At 43.5% G+C, this 20,145-nt stretch overlaps 4 protein-coding genes across 8 annotated transcripts in view; 3 read left to right on the forward strand and 1 right to left on the reverse strand.

The window, feature by feature from the left end:
* The window catches only part of rdh10a (retinol dehydrogenase 10a), a 9,868-nt gene extending 8,255 nt beyond the window's left edge, over positions 1-1,613 (reverse strand). The window contains exons 1-2 of the mRNA XM_019871859.1: positions 979-1,613; positions 98-324 (exon numbers count right to left, since the gene is read on the reverse strand). Coding sequence (XP_019727418.1) covers positions 98-324; positions 979-1,264 — 513 coding nt within the window. The 5' untranslated portion in view covers positions 1,265-1,613. The remainder of the gene's footprint in view (positions 1-97; positions 325-978) is intronic.
* A 1,629-nt stretch (positions 1,614-3,242) lies between these two features.
* On the forward strand, positions 3,243-6,519 carry rpl7 (ribosomal protein L7). The gene is made up of 7 exons (XM_019871863.1): positions 3,243-3,335; positions 3,803-3,902; positions 3,996-4,162; positions 4,516-4,653; positions 5,336-5,445; positions 6,066-6,281; positions 6,490-6,519. The coding sequence occupies exons 1-6, from the start codon at positions 3,322-3,324 to the stop codon at positions 6,272-6,274; spliced, it is 738 nt and encodes a 245-aa protein (XP_019727422.1). The 5' UTR covers positions 3,243-3,321; the 3' UTR covers positions 6,275-6,281; positions 6,490-6,519.
* Positions 6,520-6,627: 108 nt separating this feature from the next.
* On the forward strand, positions 6,628-19,661 carry cunh8orf89 (chromosome unknown C8orf89 homolog). Of its 3 annotated transcripts, none has more exons than XM_019871864.1 (5): positions 6,628-7,157; positions 7,531-7,651; positions 8,125-8,232; positions 8,347-8,402; positions 9,171-9,545. In XM_019871864.1, the coding sequence occupies exons 1-5, from the start codon at positions 6,956-6,958 to the stop codon at positions 9,326-9,328; spliced, it is 645 nt and encodes a 214-aa protein (XP_019727423.1). In that variant the 5' UTR covers positions 6,628-6,955; the 3' UTR covers positions 9,329-9,545. The 3 variants fall into 3 exon arrangements, 2 of the variants coding, with proteins under 2 accessions (XP_019727423.1, XP_019727424.1); XM_019871865.1 differs by having other exon boundaries at positions 9,186-9,545; XR_002168461.1 differs by lacking the exons at positions 6,628-7,157; positions 7,531-7,651 and adding exons at positions 7,707-8,003; positions 19,651-19,661 and having other exon boundaries at positions 9,186-9,577.
* pabpn1 (poly(A) binding protein, nuclear 1) lies at positions 10,028-17,646 on the forward strand. Of its 3 annotated transcripts, none has more exons than XM_019871860.1 (7): positions 10,028-10,507; positions 12,289-12,397; positions 12,777-12,844; positions 13,066-13,172; positions 13,275-13,362; positions 13,494-13,645; positions 16,994-17,646. In XM_019871860.1, exons 1-7 carry the CDS (start codon positions 10,373-10,375, stop codon positions 17,181-17,183), a joined length of 849 nt encoding a protein of 282 aa, XP_019727419.1. In that variant the 5' UTR covers positions 10,028-10,372; the 3' UTR covers positions 17,184-17,646. The 3 variants fall into 3 exon arrangements, with proteins under 3 accessions (XP_019727419.1, XP_019727420.1, XP_019727421.1); XM_019871861.1 differs by lacking the exon at positions 16,994-17,646 and adding an exon at positions 15,956-16,507 and having other exon boundaries at positions 10,030-10,507; XM_019871862.1 differs by lacking the exon at positions 10,028-10,507 and adding an exon at positions 10,770-10,940.
* Positions 19,662-20,145: the final 484 nt, after the last annotated feature.

The raw sequence follows: 20,145 nt of genomic DNA on the forward strand, positions 1-20,145 counted from the left end.
CAATAATTGTTGTGTGTGTGTGTGTGTGTGTGTGTGTGTGTGTGTGTGTGTGTGTGTGTGTGTGTGTGTGTGTGGACAGCATAGTGCATCACCTCACCCAGAAGTGTGCGTGGCAGTTGACCACCATGGTGCGTTCGATCAGCTCATCGGGGCATTCCAGGAGGTGGTGGCCCGACACCACGCCGGCGTTGTTGATGAGTATGTCCACCTCGCCCACCTCTCGACGCACCTTCTCTGCCGTGGAGTACACGCTCTCGCGTTTGCCCACGTCACAAGCGTACGTGTACACCTGGGGCTGAAATGGGGGCACTTCTTCAACGCCGCCTGAAGGAATCACAGTGGATCAATGAAATGTTTCGCAATGTGATTATTTGACTGTTATCCTCTGCCAAGGATTTTTCATCGCCATGACTGTTTGTGTGTTTGTTGGCATTGCACTAAAGTATTTTTCACAAAAATTACTTTTCAGGATGGCTGAATTAGGCCTTTTTTGGGGGTGGGGGGGTGGGGGGGTACTTTTCTAATTTCCCAGTGCATAAACATCATTGATTAAATTTATGGAAAACGTAAAATTTTAATTGCAATATATCATGGAGCATTTTTGTGACCAAATATTGAGTGATTTGCTGGAAAATTGCTTCCTTTTGTGACAGCAGAGGTGGGCATGCCATCTAGTGTGAATGGGTAGAATTAGGATTTTGGGGGGCGGCACAGTTGGCATTCAACTTGAATCCGCAGGTTGCAGCACATTGTTGTATGTAATTCACAGACTGAATCATCAAGTTACTGCAATGTCAGGCGAGTAAGATTACATAACGTGTGTACATTTCAGTGTGCGATGACATGTCCCATTGCACAGGCAGGACAGAATGCGGAGAGAACGCCTTGGCACATTGCTGATTTCAGTTTAGATTAAATAATTTCCACACCAAAAAAAAAAGAGAGCGAGAGAAACCGTTTTTAAATAACGCCACTCACCATCTTTGGACGTCGGCGTGTCCACTTCGTGGTAAATCTGCCGCACCATCTCTGCGGTCTCCTCGTTACTTTGGCTGTTAATGTCCCACAGCACCAGAATGGCTCTCCGCCGGGCGAACTCCTTGGCAAAGAGCCGCCCGAGGCCACTTCCAGCCCCGGTGATCACGCACACCTGTCCGGCCACGCTCTTCTCCTTGGGCCGCACCACCCACTTCGCCCCGGCTGTTACGAAAGCCCACAACACCTTCAGGATGACCACGAAGAACTCCGCGATGATGATCATCATGTTGGACAATTAAGTAAGCCGAACAAAAAATAAACGAGAAAGCGAGCGCGAGGTTGAACTCTTTATGCAAACCGGAGACGAGAAGACGGCGACGACTTCGAGGATCACGATGATTTTGAGAAACGAGAAGCCAGCGGGCGCAAAGTAGCCTACAAGTTCAGTTAAAAGTTGAATGGGTGCACACTTTGAGCGCGCAAGCAACTCACTTCGAGGCTTCCCGCTCGCCTTCTCTGCTCCGTCTCATCCCGAAGCGCATCTCGGCTCGCTATTTATTCGGTCCTCCCATCAACACCGGACCCAATCGGACTGAGCCTTTCAGCGCCAGTTACAATGATGTGTCAGGAGCGCACAATGCACTCACTCAATGGGGGTGAAACCACAAAGCTTTGACTCAACACTAATCACATGACTTTTGTTATACGAAGGAATTGGGGCGTCAACTATCTATCTATCTATCCTATATGGTCAAAAGGCACAAACAAGAAAATTCTATGGCTCACAGACTTGTTGCGTAAGCATCTTGCAGTATTATAGTCGTATACCGGTGGTGGCTGACAACCACTAATTGGTTCATTGCAATGCGCGCATTGCGCAGCTTGAAAGTGGATCCATCACCCCTGAGAGACAAACGAGTAACGCCAGAGGATTTCAGCTATGTGTGTCCTGCCGGTGTTTGTATGCTCTTGCCATCAAGATAATTATTTAACGAGAGCTGCAGAGTGTGGCCGGGACAAAACAAACGTGCTCGCACCACCAGATAAGTGGCGCACCTGGAGTGCGTTCAAAGTTCTTCTCCTCTTCAAATTGTGCAACCCGACTGCAGGACGCACGCTTACCTCTTTGCGCGTGGTGGGCGTATCTGTGCTCCAAACCTTAATTTCATTCACACAGTTACTTGAAAAACAACTATTATGATTAAAGTTCACGTATTCCAATGTCGTAATGCATTTTTGCTGTTTAAAGAGCATACGTTTAGCTATATAGTCATGTAGCTTGAACAAAATAATATAAACCACCCAAATGTAATTTGGCCAAATGTTGGCAGAGCTATGGATTTACTAACTAAAAATATTTGTTCTCATAATCACAGTTATGTTTTCTAATTTGCATTATCAATGAAAACGCTCCTCCAGACGCACTCCAATAGAGTATCTACCTGTAAAATAAAGCGAGAGCGCCCCCCTGCGAAAAACAAATGTAGAGCTGCCAAATGCCTCTTTTTCGTTTATTTTACTAACCCGTTGTGCTGTGAGTACTGTACTGTAGTTTGTGTGGCGCACCACACGAGAAAAGGAATCACACTCATGCTGTCATGCAAAAAGAATGCCTGAGTGACATTTATTATGATTATTTTATTGTATTGTATTCATTGTTATTAGTATTATTATTATTGACGCTGTTGTTGTTTCTGATAACACATCAAATATTAACATGCATTCTGTCAACATACATGTGCAAAAGAGTATACGATAAAAAAAATACATGATAAAACGTGAATCAATTCACAAAGCTAACTAGCTGTGTCATTACGTATTGATAATAAGTAAACGAGGGTCTGCTGATGAACACAAGCGTGTATTTTCCCTACACGCTAATGACTCCTGAATTAACATTTTGGAATTCACAGTTTTATATAATTAATACAAGACAAATAAGTTTAATAAAAACAGAATATGTTTATAATGGGGAAAATATATCATCACGATAATCATGAACTGCAAAAAAAAAAAAGCAGAATTCCTAAATATGTATGTAGTGTACAAACATTAACATTTGAGGTAACGTAACAGTTTACATGGTCTGGCAGCATGTAAATAGAATTGAATAAGTTATCTGGGAGAGGGGCATAAATTTATAGCATAGTTTTAAAACAAAATTGTCCCAAAAGTATGCATGAAGGTCCATTTAGATTTACATGATAAAGTAAAGTACAGTACAGTACTGTACACGATATTCGTTCACAATTAATCAGGCATCTAAGAGAACAGCTTCATTGGGTCCTGAAATCTTTAAGCTGCACATGCGCATCACGAAATTTCTCTTTCTCGGTGGATGCAATGGCGGACGCAGAGTGAGTGTCTAATGCGAAGTCGAATCTTAATGAATCCTGTGATAAAATACCGATGAAAACTATTTTAATCTTTGAGGGTATCATTTAGTTTATGTACCATGTTGCCTTGTTTGTATTGTTGAACATAGATGCATTGCATTGTCGTTTAGTCAACGTTTTCACACCGTGGACAGAGTACAATATGGCTGTCTTTCCAAGTGGTAAAAGATATGTGGCAAAAGTTTTATCGTGAAACATTTAAACTGGATAGCTGTTGTAAACGTTCGAGGAACGTTTACTTGGCGAATATTAATGATAGCCAACATGTAGTATTTATTGATGCCTTCCAGTTATGGAGCCGGTTAGCATGGCTGGCTTGCAAGTTCGCGTCCTCCCGAGCTAAATTGAGACCAATCTCGAACCAGCTTCATTACGCACGCGCTGTTTTTCCATACCTAGTTTGACTCAAAAATCCTAATTTATTACAGAAAAAAGCTTCCGTCGGTCCCTGAGAGCCTTTTGAAAAGGCGAAAGGCCTACGCCGCCAGCAAGGCCTTTCGCATAAAACGGCTGCTGGCAGTTAAAAAGGTAAATGGCAATAATCACACCAAGTGATGCTGACGCGAATGTAATGCTATGAATGTGAGCTGCTAATACAGACAGACCTTATTTTTGTTTTAGGCCCGTAAAGCAGAAAGAAAGGTAATCTACAAGAGGGCTGAGCAGTACCACAAGGAGTACAGGCAGATGTACAGGCGTGAGATCCGCTTTTCACGAACTGCCCGCAGTGTGGGAAACTATTATGTGCCAGCTGAGCCCAAATTGGCATTTGTCATCAGGATCAGAGGGTAAGTGAAGGCTGATCACCAGAACTGTAGTTGTTGGGTGTTTGCTATCAAGAGAAGCTTATCCGTGTTTGTGCTGGAGCTGTGAAAGTTGGATTTCTTCTGCCTATGTTAAACCAGTTAAAATGTTGACCCTGAAAACGCAACTCGCATCTTGAAATTCATATAACCAGGAATCCATGTCCTGATGTTTGTCCCGTGTGGTAAATGATGACTACTCTTTCCCCGACTTATCGACTATGGTGATACAACCATTACACTAAGTCAGATTTGGTCTGAAACTACACGGAATATCAAAAATGAGCAGGTGTCGCTCTACCTGCATATTTTCTAAGGTAATGTACCATGCTTTACAGTATCAATGGCGTCAGCCCAAAGGTCCGCAAAGTTCTGCAGTTGATGCGTCTCCGTCAGATCTTCAACGGTGTGTTCGTCAAGCTTAACAAGGCTTCAATTAACATGCTCAGGATCGCAGAACCTTACATTGCATGGGGGTAAGTTCATTGCCGTTGATTGTAAATCTTGGTGTGAAACTTGTTGACCAGTGCTGTGTATAACCTTGGGATGTGCCGATATCTGTATTGCTGCCGATATTGAACCTCCTAAAAAAAAAGCACAGAGTCTGTGGTACTGATAGCAGTTTACCAGCCATGTGTAAAATAAAGTATTTCTAGATGAACATGGACAGCACTTGGCAGGCTGCAAATAATTATGCTCTGCTTGGGCATTGATGGAGGCGGACATGCCAAAGGTTTTTGTCATGACTAGTTGTTACCTTAAGTAGAAAATATATTTTGAGTTTTAAACAATGTTTGGTCAGACTAAAACAACTTTTCTTCATCATTGCAAGATGCAGTGGCATCAAGTACTCAAATATGAGTACTTGTAGGGCAAGTGTCTCAAACGTATTGGTGCATCCTTACTAATAAAACACTTTTGGAATGTGGTTCATGATGCAAAACTTTTTTCCCCGTCTTATCGACCATGGTGAAAACAAACTGAAATTGCCAGTTTTGTCTGAAACCACATTTCAATTTAAAAAACATCCTCTGTGAATAAGTTCAAATAATGGCAAAGCGAATTTTATCCCCAAGTGAAACTGCTGTTCCGACAATGATTACTTTGCATTTGCATATCTTTTTTTCTTACCTCATGTTACACCTTGAAACATGACAGATATCCCAACCTGAAATCTGTGCGTGAGCTCATCTACAAACGTGGCCATGGCAAGATCAGGAAACAGCGTATTGCCCTCACAGACAACGTTTTGGTGAAGAAGAACCTTGGTAATGCACACACTTCACCACGTGACTGAAACTAGGTTCACATGGCAGAACCCGTCATATTTTTGCGCCATATCTGACCTTTGTCTGATTTATGTATTTTAATAATGATAATCTCAAACATCCCCTTCTTTCCTCCGCCAATTCTGACCTGGGCCACATTTATATGTGGTCCTGTATTAGACAGCAGTCTGAACAGCCAAGTTTCATAGATTTTGCCGCAAGCCAGCGAGAGAGCAATTTGCAGGGAGATTGATTGTCTGTGAATTTGCAAAGTTGATTTCAGTAACTGTTATTTGACTTTTATTATACATAAAAAAATGGATTTCATCCCCCCCAAAAAACTAATTGAGCATTAAGACCTGCAGTGTGAACCTTGCCTTAGTTTGAATTGATTCATTGCAGCTGCTGCAACAGTTCAATCTGCATGTGGATAAACTTACTGTGGTTAATGATGCACATATTTTTTTCCCCGTCTTATCGACAATGGTGAAAGAAAATTTAAACTTTGCCAATTGTGTCTGAAACCACATTTGGAGTGCAGTTGCAAGATGTTACCAATGTTAAAACCATAGCTTTTACGCCATTTGCCGTTTACATCATGCTTAAATGCTCACCTGCAGGCAAATATGGCATAATCTGCGTAGAGGACCTTATCCATGAGATTTACACCGTTGGCAAGAACTTCAAGTCTGCCAACAACTTCCTGTGGCCCTTCAAGCTGTCGTCACCTCGTGGTGGCATGAACAAGAAGACCACCCACTTTGTGGAAGGAGGTGACGCTGGCAACAGGGAGGATCAGATCAACAGAATGATCAGGAGGATGAACTAGTCCAGCAGTAAGTCGCAAAAGATGCTTGCAAACCAAGTTGCTTCCTCAGATGTGATTAAGGATGTACAATTTTTTTCCCCGTCTTATCGACTATGGTGAAAACCAGCTAAAGATAAGCCAACTTAGTCTGAAATCACATTTACCTATGAAGTCAACTTAAATGCTGTCCATCCATATGTTTGCTGCTCAAACTCAATATTTGTTTTTCCTTTCAGGTTTGTACAAGACTCAATGTTCAATAAAAACAAAAATCTTTTGGTGTTGACTGGTTTGTTGTCACTGTGTTCAAATTAGCATTATGGGCAGCTACACATTGAGAGTACAATAGTTGCAGTAGTAATTGATTCTCGGCAGAGACTAAAAGAAATATTGTGTACAGGTACTTTAAATAGTTTACAGGTACTTTAAATAGTTGCTGTAAAAATGGCATCCGTCTTATAAAGAGCTGTTAGATGTTTGAAGACTGCATGTGTATCTAATGAAATGGTCAGTCAGCCCTTGACGTTCCATTTGTTTACATGTGGAAAATTAGTTGACTGAACTGGAGGCTTCATGGTTGTGTCTTTTAGGAGCCATGGTAACGTGTCGTAAATGAGCCCAAGTGCAAGCGACTACTGTAAATCCGACACCAGTGAGACACTTTCCACCAAGACGAAGGCAATAGTGTACGGTTAAGTCGGAATGGATAACATGACGTCGTTTCCTGAAGCATCACTGCTGTCCACGGAAACTTTTCTGGTTAAGGGACGCGCAAATTGCGACCTTCGTGGGCCCGGCGGTTGTCAGACGAAAGCGTTCGGCAGATTGGTGATGAGATCTGCTTCGAGAGGACCCCCTTTTCGACAACCAGTTCGGACCTTACCATCGATTCAACCGTGCAACGGTGACTGGATGACCAAATTGTAACGTATACGCGAACGTAGCTTCGATCTGTGTGAAACGATAGCTGGCAAACACGTCGTGCAGTAACGCTCTATAATTTTCTGTTATTCATCCAAAATCCCATGTGTCCCTATGCCTTAGTTTTATCATCCCTACTCCTATCTGTGGTGATAGGGGAGTCCGACTTTCTACGGGTAACTAATCAACTTGTTTTCGTGTTGAAACTACGGACCAGAAGTTGACTGGGTGTAACTTGCCAAGTGCCTGTAGGTGGCGCCATTATCTTTATAATCAATATCTGACGTCAGTAATGATTCAATTTGACTTTTAGTACCTGATTTGACCTAACTTTTGTTTTTGGGGTGTTGCGTTAGAGAAGACAAGTGTCCTCCCTCCACTAGGAGGCAACCACGTACACCATCAAGAGAATATGCAGCTCTTTGGCTTCTCCGAGATGCTTTCAGGCGACCCTGGTTGGAGGCCCTTCACGTTGAGGTAACATCTCAGTTGAGTGCATGACAGGTGATCTTTATTACAATGAGCGTATATTTAATTTGACTAATGTTTTGTGGGACAACTGAGAGGCGGGATGCTTTAAAAAAATATGTGGCTGAGTGCACTGTGGCTGACGTGACGTAAGATTGGCGCGGGAAGAATCCCGGAAGACTAGGCAGCGGAAGTTTGCGGAAGTGTGTGGAGCAGGTGTGCTCAGAAGCGTGAGTGCCATAGGAAAGTGTTTGCTGCTCAAATGGGAGGGAAAGAAGCCCCAGTTGAGTAAGCAATTAATAAGACATCCCTTTAATTCGCCTGTGTCTCCCCACTGTGGTCGAAGTCACTGGGCCGAGAGGTGCGTTAGGGTTACGAATCGGGAGTTCAGGACAGTGACGATACACGTAAAATGTTACATGTGCAAAACTCGCAAGTACAAATGTCGGGTCTATTATCCCTTGTTTTTCTATTCCTTGCAGCTACTCTGAGAGATACAAACCCAAAGTGAATCATGCTGCCTTTTTCCCATCTACGTTAGTCCTTCAAGGCTTGAGCACTTTTCCAGTGCAGAACTGCAAGTACAGCAGGTATCTGAGGATGGGGGGGGGGGGGCATTCTGAAATAAATCGGTCATTAATAGTTCTAAACATCGTTCTAGTTATAGTGTAGTTCTCATGCCTCTTCGCTCTACATTTCTGCAGGGCCAAAGTGAATTATCCAGCCTACGACCTCCCCACAGTTAAAGACAATGTGACGAGTGAGTAAGCATATCAGATGTGGACTCAAAAGGAGTATAACACCTACTGAAGAGGGAAACATTAACCTAATATGGCGAAGGTCCCCTTTCGCGAGATGTTTGTCTGTGGTAATGTTGTCCCTTCACCCAAAAGAACATGTATAAGTTCAGAGGTGAGTTTTTTAAAATTAATCTGGCTGTTAAATACATGTATGAATACAGTAGTACTGTATTTTTTTTCTAATGAAATACATGTACAACACTTTGTATTTTAATTAATCATTATAATTGAAGAGTTGTGCATACTGCATTTTAATTAATAATAACATGAAGTTTAAAAGTTATTTGTAGATTTTGTCATTTTTAATACTGGAGTCTTTTTTTTTTAAAATTCCTCATGGGGAAATTAAACTCACACTGTTGTATATTTCTGGTGCACACTACATAGTAGTTAAGAGTGAAAAGGAGCGTGCACTTCTTGAGCTTTGGAATGGGGTCGGTGCTTTGCTCAAGGGCCACTTTCATTTGTCCACTGGCGGTCACTCTGGTGGCACTCTGGTTTCAAAGTCATTAGAGATGAGCAACTGCTGCCATAAATTCTCAACTACGAATGACCTGGCCCATTGCTAGTCCCCGGAGTCTATCCCAACCCCTGATTAATAATTAAGAGGTGTGTCTCTATACTTTTGCCCATATAGTGTGCTTGGACTGTATATACATTTATCTTCATTTTATATTGACAAAATGGAGGCCATTTTAACAGCATCTCCTTTCTACGTTCTCCTATTGGTCATCCTCATGTAGGTCAGTCATACACAGACCCCGTGATGGGAGCCTCCTGCTCCTTTCTCCATCGGATATCTGAGTTGTCCTGCTTGGAGGGTGAGACGGTGAGGCAGGAAAAGCTCAAGAGAACCAGGATGTCCAGAAAAGCCTCATCATCCTGACAATCACTGCTACGCCAGTCAAAGTGGTCCAGAGGGGAAACAGACTTTGAGTCGATGCCGAGGATGGGTGAAGGACATCAACCCTTGAGGGCAACCTGTTCGTTTAAGTGGCTCCTTTTTTCTGCTCTTTTGTCTTCATTGGTGCTAATTTTCTGCCTGACATGGTTAGCTGTTTCACTCTGTCATTAATTAACCTTTCACCATGTCAACATCAATATGTAAAGTATTGTATAGAGAGAGTATTGAAGAGTGGGCTTGATCCTTCAACTAACCGTAAAAAAGTGACAGCGTGTTTGTAGAGACTCCTGGATAGCCACTCAGATGGACCATTCCAACCCATCCATTTCCAGAGGAAGTGGACACTCGGCTTTTCACGAACAGCAAAATGTGGAAGGTCCAAATAATGAAAGGCCCACAAAGGTTAGCTGTTTGAATTTTTTATAATACATTCAAAAGAATATATCTTAAAAAGTACTCAGAGAAATTTTAAAATATATATCTCTGGCAATCATGCGCGATCCTGAGTGGTGTTTTTGAATGTCATATGTTTAATCCAATCAAAATCATCCATTCGTTTTGCCACCCGGAAAAGCTACTTTATCAACCAATAGAAATGTGATGTGGAATAAAAAGGCTGACCCCATTCGTCCAATAGTAAATGGTGTTTTCTCATACGTCCGCAGTAGCACTTTGCCCCGCCTCTGGCCTCCATTTCTGAAAAGAGAGCCCGCCGCCGATCTCAAGTCTTCGCCCGTGTTTTTTTAAACAGTTAATTCATTGAACTCGGCTCTGACGGGAATTCAGGCGATTATCTGGAGGTTGAGGTTCAAATACCAATGTTATACGTTTTACGATTTTACGCTATTCAAACGAGGGCCGAACCGTAGCTTGCTTTTTATTGAACCTTTTAACTTTACTCGGCGTATTCTGCCTCTCCCCCTCTCTCTTGACCGCCCCACTTACTCCCTTCCTCCCCCCTCGTGCGTGAGTTGGGGCCTGCTCCGTTGGTTTGGCCACGAGGCGCATTTACACTTGGTCGAAGCGATGGCGGAGTTCGGAAATGGGCTGGCGGAGGAATCGCTACTAGATTCTGACCCTGGACACCCCGAATTGGAAGACCCCGGAGTTGGTGACGAGGAGCCGGGATTAGAAGAGGGAGAGGCGGCAATTGAAGACCCGGTAAGTGAAGGGCATTGTTTCATTCGTTGCATGTCGACGTGAATGGCCATGCTCGTCAACTGCGATATCCAAACCATTGCGAAGCGCTCTTTAATCACGTTTAGCGTGGCTCTTGAATGCTATCAATTCCTCACAAAGATTTATGTCACATGTCGTGTGCGTGGCTATTACCGCCAGCACGGTTTTAACCGCCATTATGGTTCGCGCAGTGCAGTAGAATTGGGTGGTGACATGCGCGATATCGGCAGCCATCTTGGCGCAAGAGGGGCTCTAGTTTCTGCGCCAGGCGGCGAGACCGAACCTCTGAATACAAATCGCCGCAAAGACGCAACACTGGGATGTTTGAGCTAGTCGGGGGCGAGGGTAGGACACGCCGCAACCACTGTGCACCGTCGCGTCAGTCTCCTTGATTGCGAAGCCGCTCTCGTTGACGGTAATGGCACGTTTTTTTGTGTGTGTGTGTGTCGCCTTTACACTTCACAGCTTCCTCGCTGCGGCATTTCAAGCACCAACGTCGAGACGTGGAAATGACCTAGCGACAACCGGCTAACGTGCTAGCTTACCTTGGTCACCCTAACACAATACAGTCGTCGTGCTAGACCCAGAACCGAACTCGGTCGCCCGCGAAACGATAAAACGCGCCCGTGTTTGTTGGGCCGAAGCGTATGACGCGGTTTGATGGACCGAGACGAAATTTGTGTCTGGCCAGGCAAAGCTCGCCGACAACACGAGATCGGGGTGGAGATGGCAGCCGTGATTGTCTTTTGAGTTCGCACCGTGCTGCGTGGCGAGCGTCGTTTAACGACTGGACGTGTTTCGCGTGAGGTGGAAAGAGACAGTTTGCATTTAAAACCGATGGAGGATGCCCAGTCCACGCAACACGTTGATCTTTTAAGGCGTGTCTGCCAGCAAGCCTCAATGCAATCGTTATTTTATTGCAGGGTCGTGCCTTCGTTTGCCATTTGTCTCATTTCCAATGAGACCTGACGCTTGCAAGCAAGCGTGTGCCACAAGTCATTGTGTACACATGCGTTTACAACGGCTATTTATCGTGGGTCATTGCATTTGGTTTATGTGCTGGATGTGGTTGTGACAGCATTGCCCTGAATGGAATTGGAATGACTCCCACTGCAATGCACCACTCTCTAGGAGGGTGCACGCTCACACGGCGACACTGCCGTCTGTGTGTTCCAAGCCCTATTTATTTATTTTTTTAATTGTACAATAGCAGGCGTGAGGACTTGCAAACACCCATTCCCATATTCGTGTGCGCGCGCACACGCGTGTGACAGAGATAATGCTGGTGTATAAATAAACAGTAAATGGGTTCAAAATATTGGCGGTGAGAGTTCTTGTTCTGATCTAATAAAATTAGTCAACCATTCTCGAGTCTTAATTGTCAGTATTTGTGATTTCTCAGCATTAAAACATTACAAAAGCACATCACGTGACTTTAACTAGCTGTAGAACTGAGGAAAATCGGAATATGGTCAAATGAAGTTATAGATGGTACGGCCAAAGACTTTTTATTATATTTTACAGCTTTAATGTTACTCGGGGGTTTTATTTTGAGAAATGCACACGGGTCCGATCAAATGATTCCCCGCCTTTTAAAGTTTTAGCAGGCAGCCGTTACCACAATTTTTCTGCATGTAGTCAATTAATGAAATACCCTGTAAGGCTCGTCACTCAGCAATCGTGAACCAATTATGGCGACAGCTTTTAATTCGTACTTCGATGTACGCTCAAAGGCTTCACCAACATTTGTGTATCTTCTGCAGGAGCTGGAGGCTATCAAAGCCCGTGTGAGAGAGATGGAGGAAGAGGCAGAGAAACTGAAGGAGTTGCAGAACGAGGTGGAGAAACAAATGAATCTAAGCCCCCCGCCAGGTAAACGTTATATTTTTTAGGAAGAGCTCTTTAGATGTTTGAAAATATGCATTGAACACAAAAATTAAGTATTGTATCCAATTAGTAGTGTTAGATACAGTATCTCTTTGTCTTTAATGGTACACCGGACTTTACATGCACCTAATTTGTAATGTAGATTAAAGGAGATGGCTTTGAAGCACGGATAAAACTCATTGGTGAGGATTTGACTGGCATTCACTGAGATTAAAGTGTTGTCTTGGGTTTTACAAAGCATGTTCAACAAGATTTGACAATTTCCAATGTATTTTTTATTTAAAAAAATACGAATACAGTACTTACTTTAGCAAGTTGTTGATATTTTTGATCACTTACTCAGTTTTTGTCCCGCCTTTTGTAGTCGGCCCAGTCATAATGTCGTTTGAGGAAAAAATGGAAGCAGATGGCCGATCGATATACGTCGGAAACGTGAGTAGCTTTTTTTCTTAATTGTCATGCACAAGGACAAAAATGCAGGTTTTGTTGTGACTCGGATTTTGTCAGAAAAGACACGGCTCCCACTTTTGTTGACGTCCTCGCAGAATAACTTCAGTCCTAGATGGCTTGTTTACAACAAATAAAATACCTACTTGTCGTTCTATTCAATTATGCAGGCCATGAAATCTTGAGCGCTTTGCTTTTTACTTTAGGTGGATTATGGTGCGACTGCCGAGGAGCTGGAGGCGCACTTCCATGGATGCGGTTCAGTAAATAGAGTCACCATCTTGTGTGACAAATATACAGGGCATCCCAAAGGGTAAAGTATCGAAGTTGAGGTTCTCGTGTTCACATTGATCTCTGCTATGTGTTCTGTCGGGTCAAATATTTGCCATCGCTTGATGATGCTTTTGTTCCATAGGTTTGCATATATCGAGTTTGCAGACAAAGAGTCTGTGAGGACAGCGATGGCTTTGGATGAGTCTCTGTTTAGAGGAAGACAGATAAAGGTAACAGTTGCAATGGGAGATATTGTTTTGCATAGTATTGTATGATCGCGGCAGGATGCTTTGACAATTGTCGACCAGAACACTAAAAGAAAGTTGGTATCAAATGTTGAAACGTCACTTTTTTTTTTCAGGTCGGCGCAAAGAGAACAAACAGACCCGGCATCAGCACCACAGATCGCGGATTTTCCCGGGCTCGATTCCGATCACGGGGAGGAAACTTTTCTTCACGCGCTCGCTACTACAGTGGCTACACACCACCCAGAGGCAGAGGACGGGCCTTCAGGTCAGTGGACACTTTGGGGGAGGACACCGCACCCGCATGAACATCATCTTCACTTGTTGCACTCCGAGAATGGTTGGGAAGACTGCTATCCCCTCACCGAGCGGCCATTACTTGCATCTTCTCACATACCAAATGGAGTTTACTTGTCAGCATGCATCACGATTCTTCTGTTTGCTTATCCTGACATATGGGAAGGGACTCAAGTATAAAGATTGGTTTAAATCAACTCGACAAGAGGATAGCTCTAGCTTGGAAGGAACCTGAAGAAATAGATGGTCTTTGTTTTAGACGACAGTGTGTCCCTCTCATCTAGGAAAGATGAGAACAAGCAACGTAATATATCTACACTACTGTTCAAGAGTTTGGAGGGCAGTTAGAAATGTCCCATTTTTGCCAGCTGGGCAACATGCACTCATTTGCACACTTGGGAAATGTCATGTCTCATCTGTGGGCTTCATTGCATGGCATGGCCATTTCACGAAACACAAGGGCATTGTACACACTGGGCTCCTCTCAGCTCAATTGACTGTCCATGGATCCGAAGTCTCTATTCTTGTGATGAGCTCCTGAAAAGCAAATGATTCATAATAGCGTGTGACCCGCATGTTCCCTTCCTCTCCTTCCAGCCCAGTGGAAACCAACTGCTCATTACTCCAGTTCATCGGTTGTGTTTACCTGTTGCGGATGACGAGCACGCGTTTTACTTGTCGAATTTGGACAGAAACGCAACACTTTCCCTATTGGGATCAAAACGACGGACAATAGCAAAGGCGCCACTGTTCAACGCAGGCTTTCTTGATGGCGCCTTCCGCTTTAGGACTTTAGGAGATACTCTTGTTCAGAGTTCTTTGTCAGTTCAGTGGTTGAGGTCCGTCCCGTCTTGGTGACATCCAAATTGACATATTCAGAGTAGGGTACGCCTCGTCTCTACAGGCTACCCTCAATCAGTCATCACACTCTGATTGTTGGTTCTGGTAGCTGAGCTCAAAGGTCATAGCCGAAGTGCACATGTTCATTTTCAGGGCCGTTCGAGTCACAAGTATAACTTTGAGGGACAATTGTGTAAATTTAGAGTCAAACTGCACGCTAGATGAAATGGAGGTTGAAAGGGAATTTGGTTTCCTTTGCAGTTTTGAAAAGTTTATCCGGCACATACAGAAAATGTCGATTTCTGAGCATGAATCGGGACAACTTCAGTAAAAAGGCAAACGATCACTTTAAAATCTGCGATATCGTCGGGGTGTGCATGGCAGGGTCCTACATTAAAAGCCTTTTTGGATGGTGGCCCCGCCAATTTGTCGTATTGGAAGATACTGCCGTACTCTGCAGTTGAATGTTCACACTGAGGCAAAGCGAAAGCGCAACAAGAGTTGGCGTGTGTCGAATGCGATTGCATGCATAACATGTCATCTTTGCAAGTTGAAAGAGAAGAATTTGGGCGCGTGTGTGGGGTTTGGTTTTTATTTAGTATTTTTGATTTTTTTTTTTTAATGGCACCCAACCTTTAAGTTAGTGTGCACTCCCAGAGACAAAGGTTCATTACTGCAGCCTGATCTCAGCATCGGTCCACTGGTGTCTGTCTGCGTGTGTGTTGTGTGTTGAAGGGGTGACCCCTGTTTGGGCTTTTGGAATAGTGTGCTTGGCTTTAGTGTGGGTTTGGCAAGTGATAATGCTGTGGTGTGTGCGTGCGCTGTGTTTTCATTTTGAGTTTACCCCCACCCCCAGTGACCCCAATGGTGGTTCTCGCACGAATGGGAGCCCCCTTTTGCACAGCTGGTTCATGAGGGAAATCTTGATGCTCCTCTCCAAGAACAGCTGGGGCGTACCTCGCATTGTCAACACCCCCATCACCCCCCCACAAAATGTTAATTTTGCAGACCAGAGTGGCACCATAGTGGGGGTCATTCTTCAGGGGCTGTTGTGCAATGTGTCCTAAGAAGCTAGAGAGAGAGAAAGAGGGAGAGTGTGCCTTTGCTACCCCCGTTAAACCCAGCCACGCGCACACCCGCTCACGTAGGTCTTGAAATTAAACACTCGTCCTTCTTTAGCAAAGCTGACTGAAGCTACTCTTAGCCCATTCCTCCGCACTCACATGTTGTATTGCTACACTGGCATAAAAGCAAATGTGCAACAGTGTTAAGATGTTAAGTCTGTTAAGTTTTAGTCACCAGTTGTTTTCGGCACACATTTTGGAACGCACCTCTGCCCACAAGCGCGCACACCAAATTGAATACCACACCAGAAAATTGGTGTCCATCTTCTCAAGCCAACCAGAAAGAAACTCACCCTCTTTTTCTCTCTCTCTTCCAGGGGCCGAGGGCGAACATCGTGGTATTGCCCTTACTAAACACTCCAACCCCTCCCCTCCTTTTACTATCAACCCCTTTTCCTTCTCTGTTCCAAAACACACGCACACACACACACTTACACACACACACACACTTACACACACTCACACTCGTGCATATACATACACTTTAAAATTGCCCTCTCCCCTCCCCTTTCCTTCCCCAACCAAAAAAAAAGAAGAGTTCCAGAAGAGAGAAACAAAAAGGAAAAAAAGGAGAAAAAAAAACCTGGACAGAGAGACTGACTGTCTGCAGTGTGCATTTGTATGTGAGCGTGCGTGTGCAGAGGTTGGTGCGACCCCCCTGGTAAGGTATACGCTGGCCTTTGGGTGCAAGAAGTATGATGGCAAGTTTTTTCTTTGTTTTTTTCTTGTTGCTTTGGGTGTGGGAATGTTGACGTGATGACATCTCAGGCTGCAGGCATGTCTCCTTTGGTCTGGCTGTGACATCCTGCTTCTACACCATCCACAGCCCACCCATTCACCCCATTCACCTACCACCACTGGAAAAAAAAGCAACAAAAAAGGGGGGGGGTTACTTATATGACAATTTTTTTTATTGTGTTGTTCTAATGTGAAATGTTGATTAGCCAGGCTCTTGATGTGTTTTAAGTCTTTTTGCTGTACCACCCTCTCCTACTCCCCCTTTCCATCTCTTCTGACTCTTTTCACCTTATAGCCTCCCCAGATCAACGCCCCATGATTTATTTGTAGTTTTTTTGTGTTCTTCACCACACTACTTTTTGGAAAGCGACTGACCCTCTTGCGGTGGAAAATTAGAAATGTGTATTTCTTTTATTATTCTGGAAAGTGGGGCTCTTCCCTGTGTGGCCATCTACCCACCATACGTTCATAGCGGTCTCCTGCTCGACAACCTGCGCTTTATTATTATTTTTTTGGCAGACAATGTTTTTATTTGGTGCAACCCCCAGCCCGTGTGTCTCCTTCCTTCCTCTCACCCCTCCTCTCTCTGTATATTAGACCACTTCTTGTCGTTTCAGGTTTCAGGACCAGTGGAGGTTGACGACCCCTCCCCAGGTGGCGCCGCCGCCCCCCACTGTCTCCGCAGCGTCTCTCTCTCTCTCTGCTCCCGCTATGCACACTCACCCCATTCTCTCCGTGTGGGGGGGAGGGGGGCAGGGCGACCACAGGCCGGCCACAGGGGGCATTTACTACAACAGCAAACGCTGATGATGCTTTGGGGTTCCCCCCCTCCCCGCAACACACACACACACACACACGTTTGATTCGCACGTCAGCACACTGCAGTACAGACGCCACTTAACAATTCGCTGGCCCAACATGTGATTTTTATACATCGCCAACAAAGTTGAAAGGCAGTTTTTCGGGAGTAAGAAAGGCAAGATGTTGTATGTGTGTGTGTTCGTGTGTGTGTGTGTGTGTGTGTGCGCCTGTGTTTTGATGCGGGGGGTACAGTTGGGCCCCATTCCATTCTGACATTGCGCAGTGCAGTCACGGCTTGTCAGAGGGAGGCTGACCAGTTTGTGGCATTGATTAAGTTAACGGAGTGGGCTGATATTTTACGCAGGTTAAGCAGGGAGCGGTGCCAGTTGTGTGTTGACATTTCTCTTGGGTGAAAAAGAGGGACGTGGGGTTCAACAACAAAAAAAATTTTTTTTAACTTTTTTTTTTCTTAATTCATGGTTCTGTAATTACAAACAAAAATAAAGACCTGTAAAAAGTATGTCTGATTTGAATCATTCAAACAGTACCATACATGAATAGCCATTTAGGTCAATGAAACAGCAAAAATGCCAAATGGGATTTTTTTTTTTTTGTGCAACGCGTTTGTGAATTTTACCGGCAAACGACATTGCCGTACTTCCTATATTTACAACATTGCAACGACTGTCTTACGTATATACTGTATATGTATATATAGTAAGGCGTTTTTAGCCCAAAAAAACGACCATGGATAGGCATTTTTTGCAGAATAAAACGACCATGCATAGTAAGGCGTTTTTAGCTGAAAAAAATGACCAAGTATAGGATGGTGTTTTGGCCCAGAAATACGGCCATGTATAGTAAGGTGTTTTTGACAGCCAAAAAACCACCATGTACAGTAAGGCATTTTTTACCGAAAAAAACGACAATGTATAGTAAGGCGTTTTTGGCAAGGCGTTTTTAGCCGAAAAAAAAAAAACGACCATGCAAGGCGTTTTTAGCCGGGAAAAAAAAAGACCAGGTATAGTAAGGTGTTTTTGCTGAAAAAACGACCATGTATAGTAAGGCGATTTTAGCCGAAAAAAACGACCATTATAGTAAGGCGTTTTGAGCCGAAAAAAACGACCATGTATAGTCAGGCGTTTTTAGCCGAAAAAAACGACCATGTATAGTCAGGCGTTTTTAGCCGAAAAAAACGACCATGTGTAGTAAGGTGTTTTTAGCCGAAAAAAACGACCATGTATGGTAAGATGTTTTTAGCCGAAAAAAACGACCATGTTATAGTAAGGCGTTTTTAGCCGAAAAAGACGACCATGTATAGTAAGGCGTTTTTAGCAAGGCATTTTTAGCCGAAAGAAAAGACCATGTATAGCAAGGCGTTTTTAGCCCAAAAAAACGACCATGTATAGTAAGGCATTTTTAGCTGAAAAAAAAATGGCCATGTATAGTAAGGCGTTTTTTATCGAAAAAAACGACCATGTATAGTAAGACGATTTTAGCAAGGCATTTTTAGCCGAAAGAAAAGACCATGTATAGCAAGGCGTTTTTATCCAAAAAAAACAACCATGTATAGCAAGGCATTTTTTGCTGAAAAAAATGGCCATGTATTGCAAAGGCGTTTTTAGCCAAAAAAAAAATCGACCATGTATAGCAAGGCATTTTTTTTGCTGAAAAAAATGACCATGTATAGTAAGGTATTTTTTAGCTGAAAAAAACCCGACCATGGCGTTTTTAGCCCACAAAAGACAACCATGTCTCGTAATGCGTTTTTTACAGCCAAAAAAAGACAAAACATGTAAGGTATAGTTCGAGGTTTTGTGAATTGTTCCTTGGTGTGAGTGCAAGCGCGAAGAGTCATGCGGAGAAGAGGACCAGAAAACGGCCTGCCATGCATGGTTTTGCGAACACACAGCAGAGCCGGAATCGAGCCCTGCACTTTCGCAGCGTATGATAGACGCACTAACCATTCGACGACCAGGGAAGCAATGAAAATGCCACATTGTCGCTCTATAACATCATGCTCTATACAACATGACACGTGAGGTGTTTGTCGCCAAAAAAGGACAACAATTTCTCGTCAGGTGTTTTAAGCCAAAAAGGACAACCATGTATCTTATGCATTTTGTGAATTGTTCCTTGGTGTGACTGTGAGCGTGATGAATTGTGCGGAGAAGAGGAACAGAAAATGGATGGGTATGGAGGTTTTTTGCAAACACACAGGTAGGTCAGAGCCGGAATCGAACCCTGCAGCTCCACGGCACGACGCCGGCGCCTTAACCATTTGATAACAGGTAGGTCGTGAGAAATCCACACTGGCCCTATATCAAACAGTTTATTTTGAAAGATGAGTGCATGTCGGGTAAGACTTTTTTTGTCAAGAATATTTTAAGAACAGGAAGGCGTTTTTCACAGCAAAATAAACGACCATGCATTGTAAGGCGTTTTTACAGCCAAAAGACGACCATGTTGTCAGGTGTTTTTACAGCAAAAAAAAAATCCCACCATGCATTGTATGGCGTTTTTGAGCCCCCAAACATTAAGTATAGTGACCATGTTTAGTAATACGTTTTTAGGCGAAAAAAACGACCATGTATAAAGTAAGGCGTTTTTAGCCGAAAAAAAACGACACAGTATAGTATGCTATTTTTGGCACGAAAAAAACGACAAAGTATCGTAAGGCGTTTTTGGCACGAAAAAAACGACATAGTATCGTAAGGCGTTTTTAGCACGAAAAAAACGACATAGTATAGTATGCCATTTTTGACACGAAAAAAACGACATAGTATAGTAAGGCGTTTTTAGCACGAAAAAAAACGACATAGTATAGTAAGGAGTTTTTGGCATGAAACAAACGACATCGTATAGTAAGGCGTTTTTGGCATGAAAAAAACGACATAGTATAGTAAGGAGTTTTTGGCATGAAACAAACGACATCGTATAGTAAGGCGTTTTTGGCATGAAAAAAACG

The sequence above is a fragment of the Hippocampus comes genome, unplaced genomic scaffold (genome assembly GCF_001891065.2).
Source record: "Hippocampus comes isolate QL1 unplaced genomic scaffold, H_comes_QL1_v1.1 scaffold487, whole genome shotgun sequence".
Classification (NCBI taxonomy): domain Eukaryota; kingdom Metazoa; phylum Chordata; class Actinopteri; order Syngnathiformes; family Syngnathidae; genus Hippocampus; species Hippocampus comes.

What these genes read in the sequence shown, in the direction of transcription:
- rpl7 (XM_019871863.1), top strand. An exon ending in GAACCTTACATTGCATGGGG is followed by an intron (nt 4,654 to 5,335) that starts GTAAGTTCATTG and finishes GAAACATGACAG; the next exon opens with ATATCCCAACCTGAAATCTG. An exon ending in TTTGGTGAAGAAGAACCTTG is followed by an intron (nt 5,446 to 6,065) that starts GTAATGCACACA and finishes GCTCACCTGCAG; the next exon opens with GCAAATATGGCATAATCTGC.
- cunh8orf89 (XM_019871864.1), top strand. Translation starts at nt 6,956, where the DNA reads ATGGATAACATGACGTCGTTTCCTGAAGCATCACTGCTGTCCACGGAA. An exon ending in ATCGATTCAACCGTGCAACG is followed by an intron (nt 7,158 to 7,530) that starts GTGACTGGATGA and finishes GTGTTGCGTTAG; the next exon opens with AGAAGACAAGTGTCCTCCCT. An exon ending in CAGAACTGCAAGTACAGCAG is followed by an intron (nt 8,233 to 8,346) that starts GTATCTGAGGAT and finishes ACATTTCTGCAG; the next exon opens with GGCCAAAGTGAATTATCCAG.
- pabpn1 (XM_019871860.1), top strand. Translation starts at nt 10,373, where the DNA reads ATGGCGGAGTTCGGAAATGGGCTGGCGGAGGAATCGCTACTAGATTCT. An exon ending in TATACAGGGCATCCCAAAGG is followed by an intron (nt 13,173 to 13,274) that starts GTAAAGTATCGA and finishes TTTGTTCCATAG; the next exon opens with GTTTGCATATATCGAGTTTG. An exon ending in GGCAGAGGACGGGCCTTCAG is followed by an intron (nt 13,646 to 16,993) that starts GTCAGTGGACAC and finishes TTGTCGTTTCAG; the next exon opens with GTTTCAGGACCAGTGGAGGT.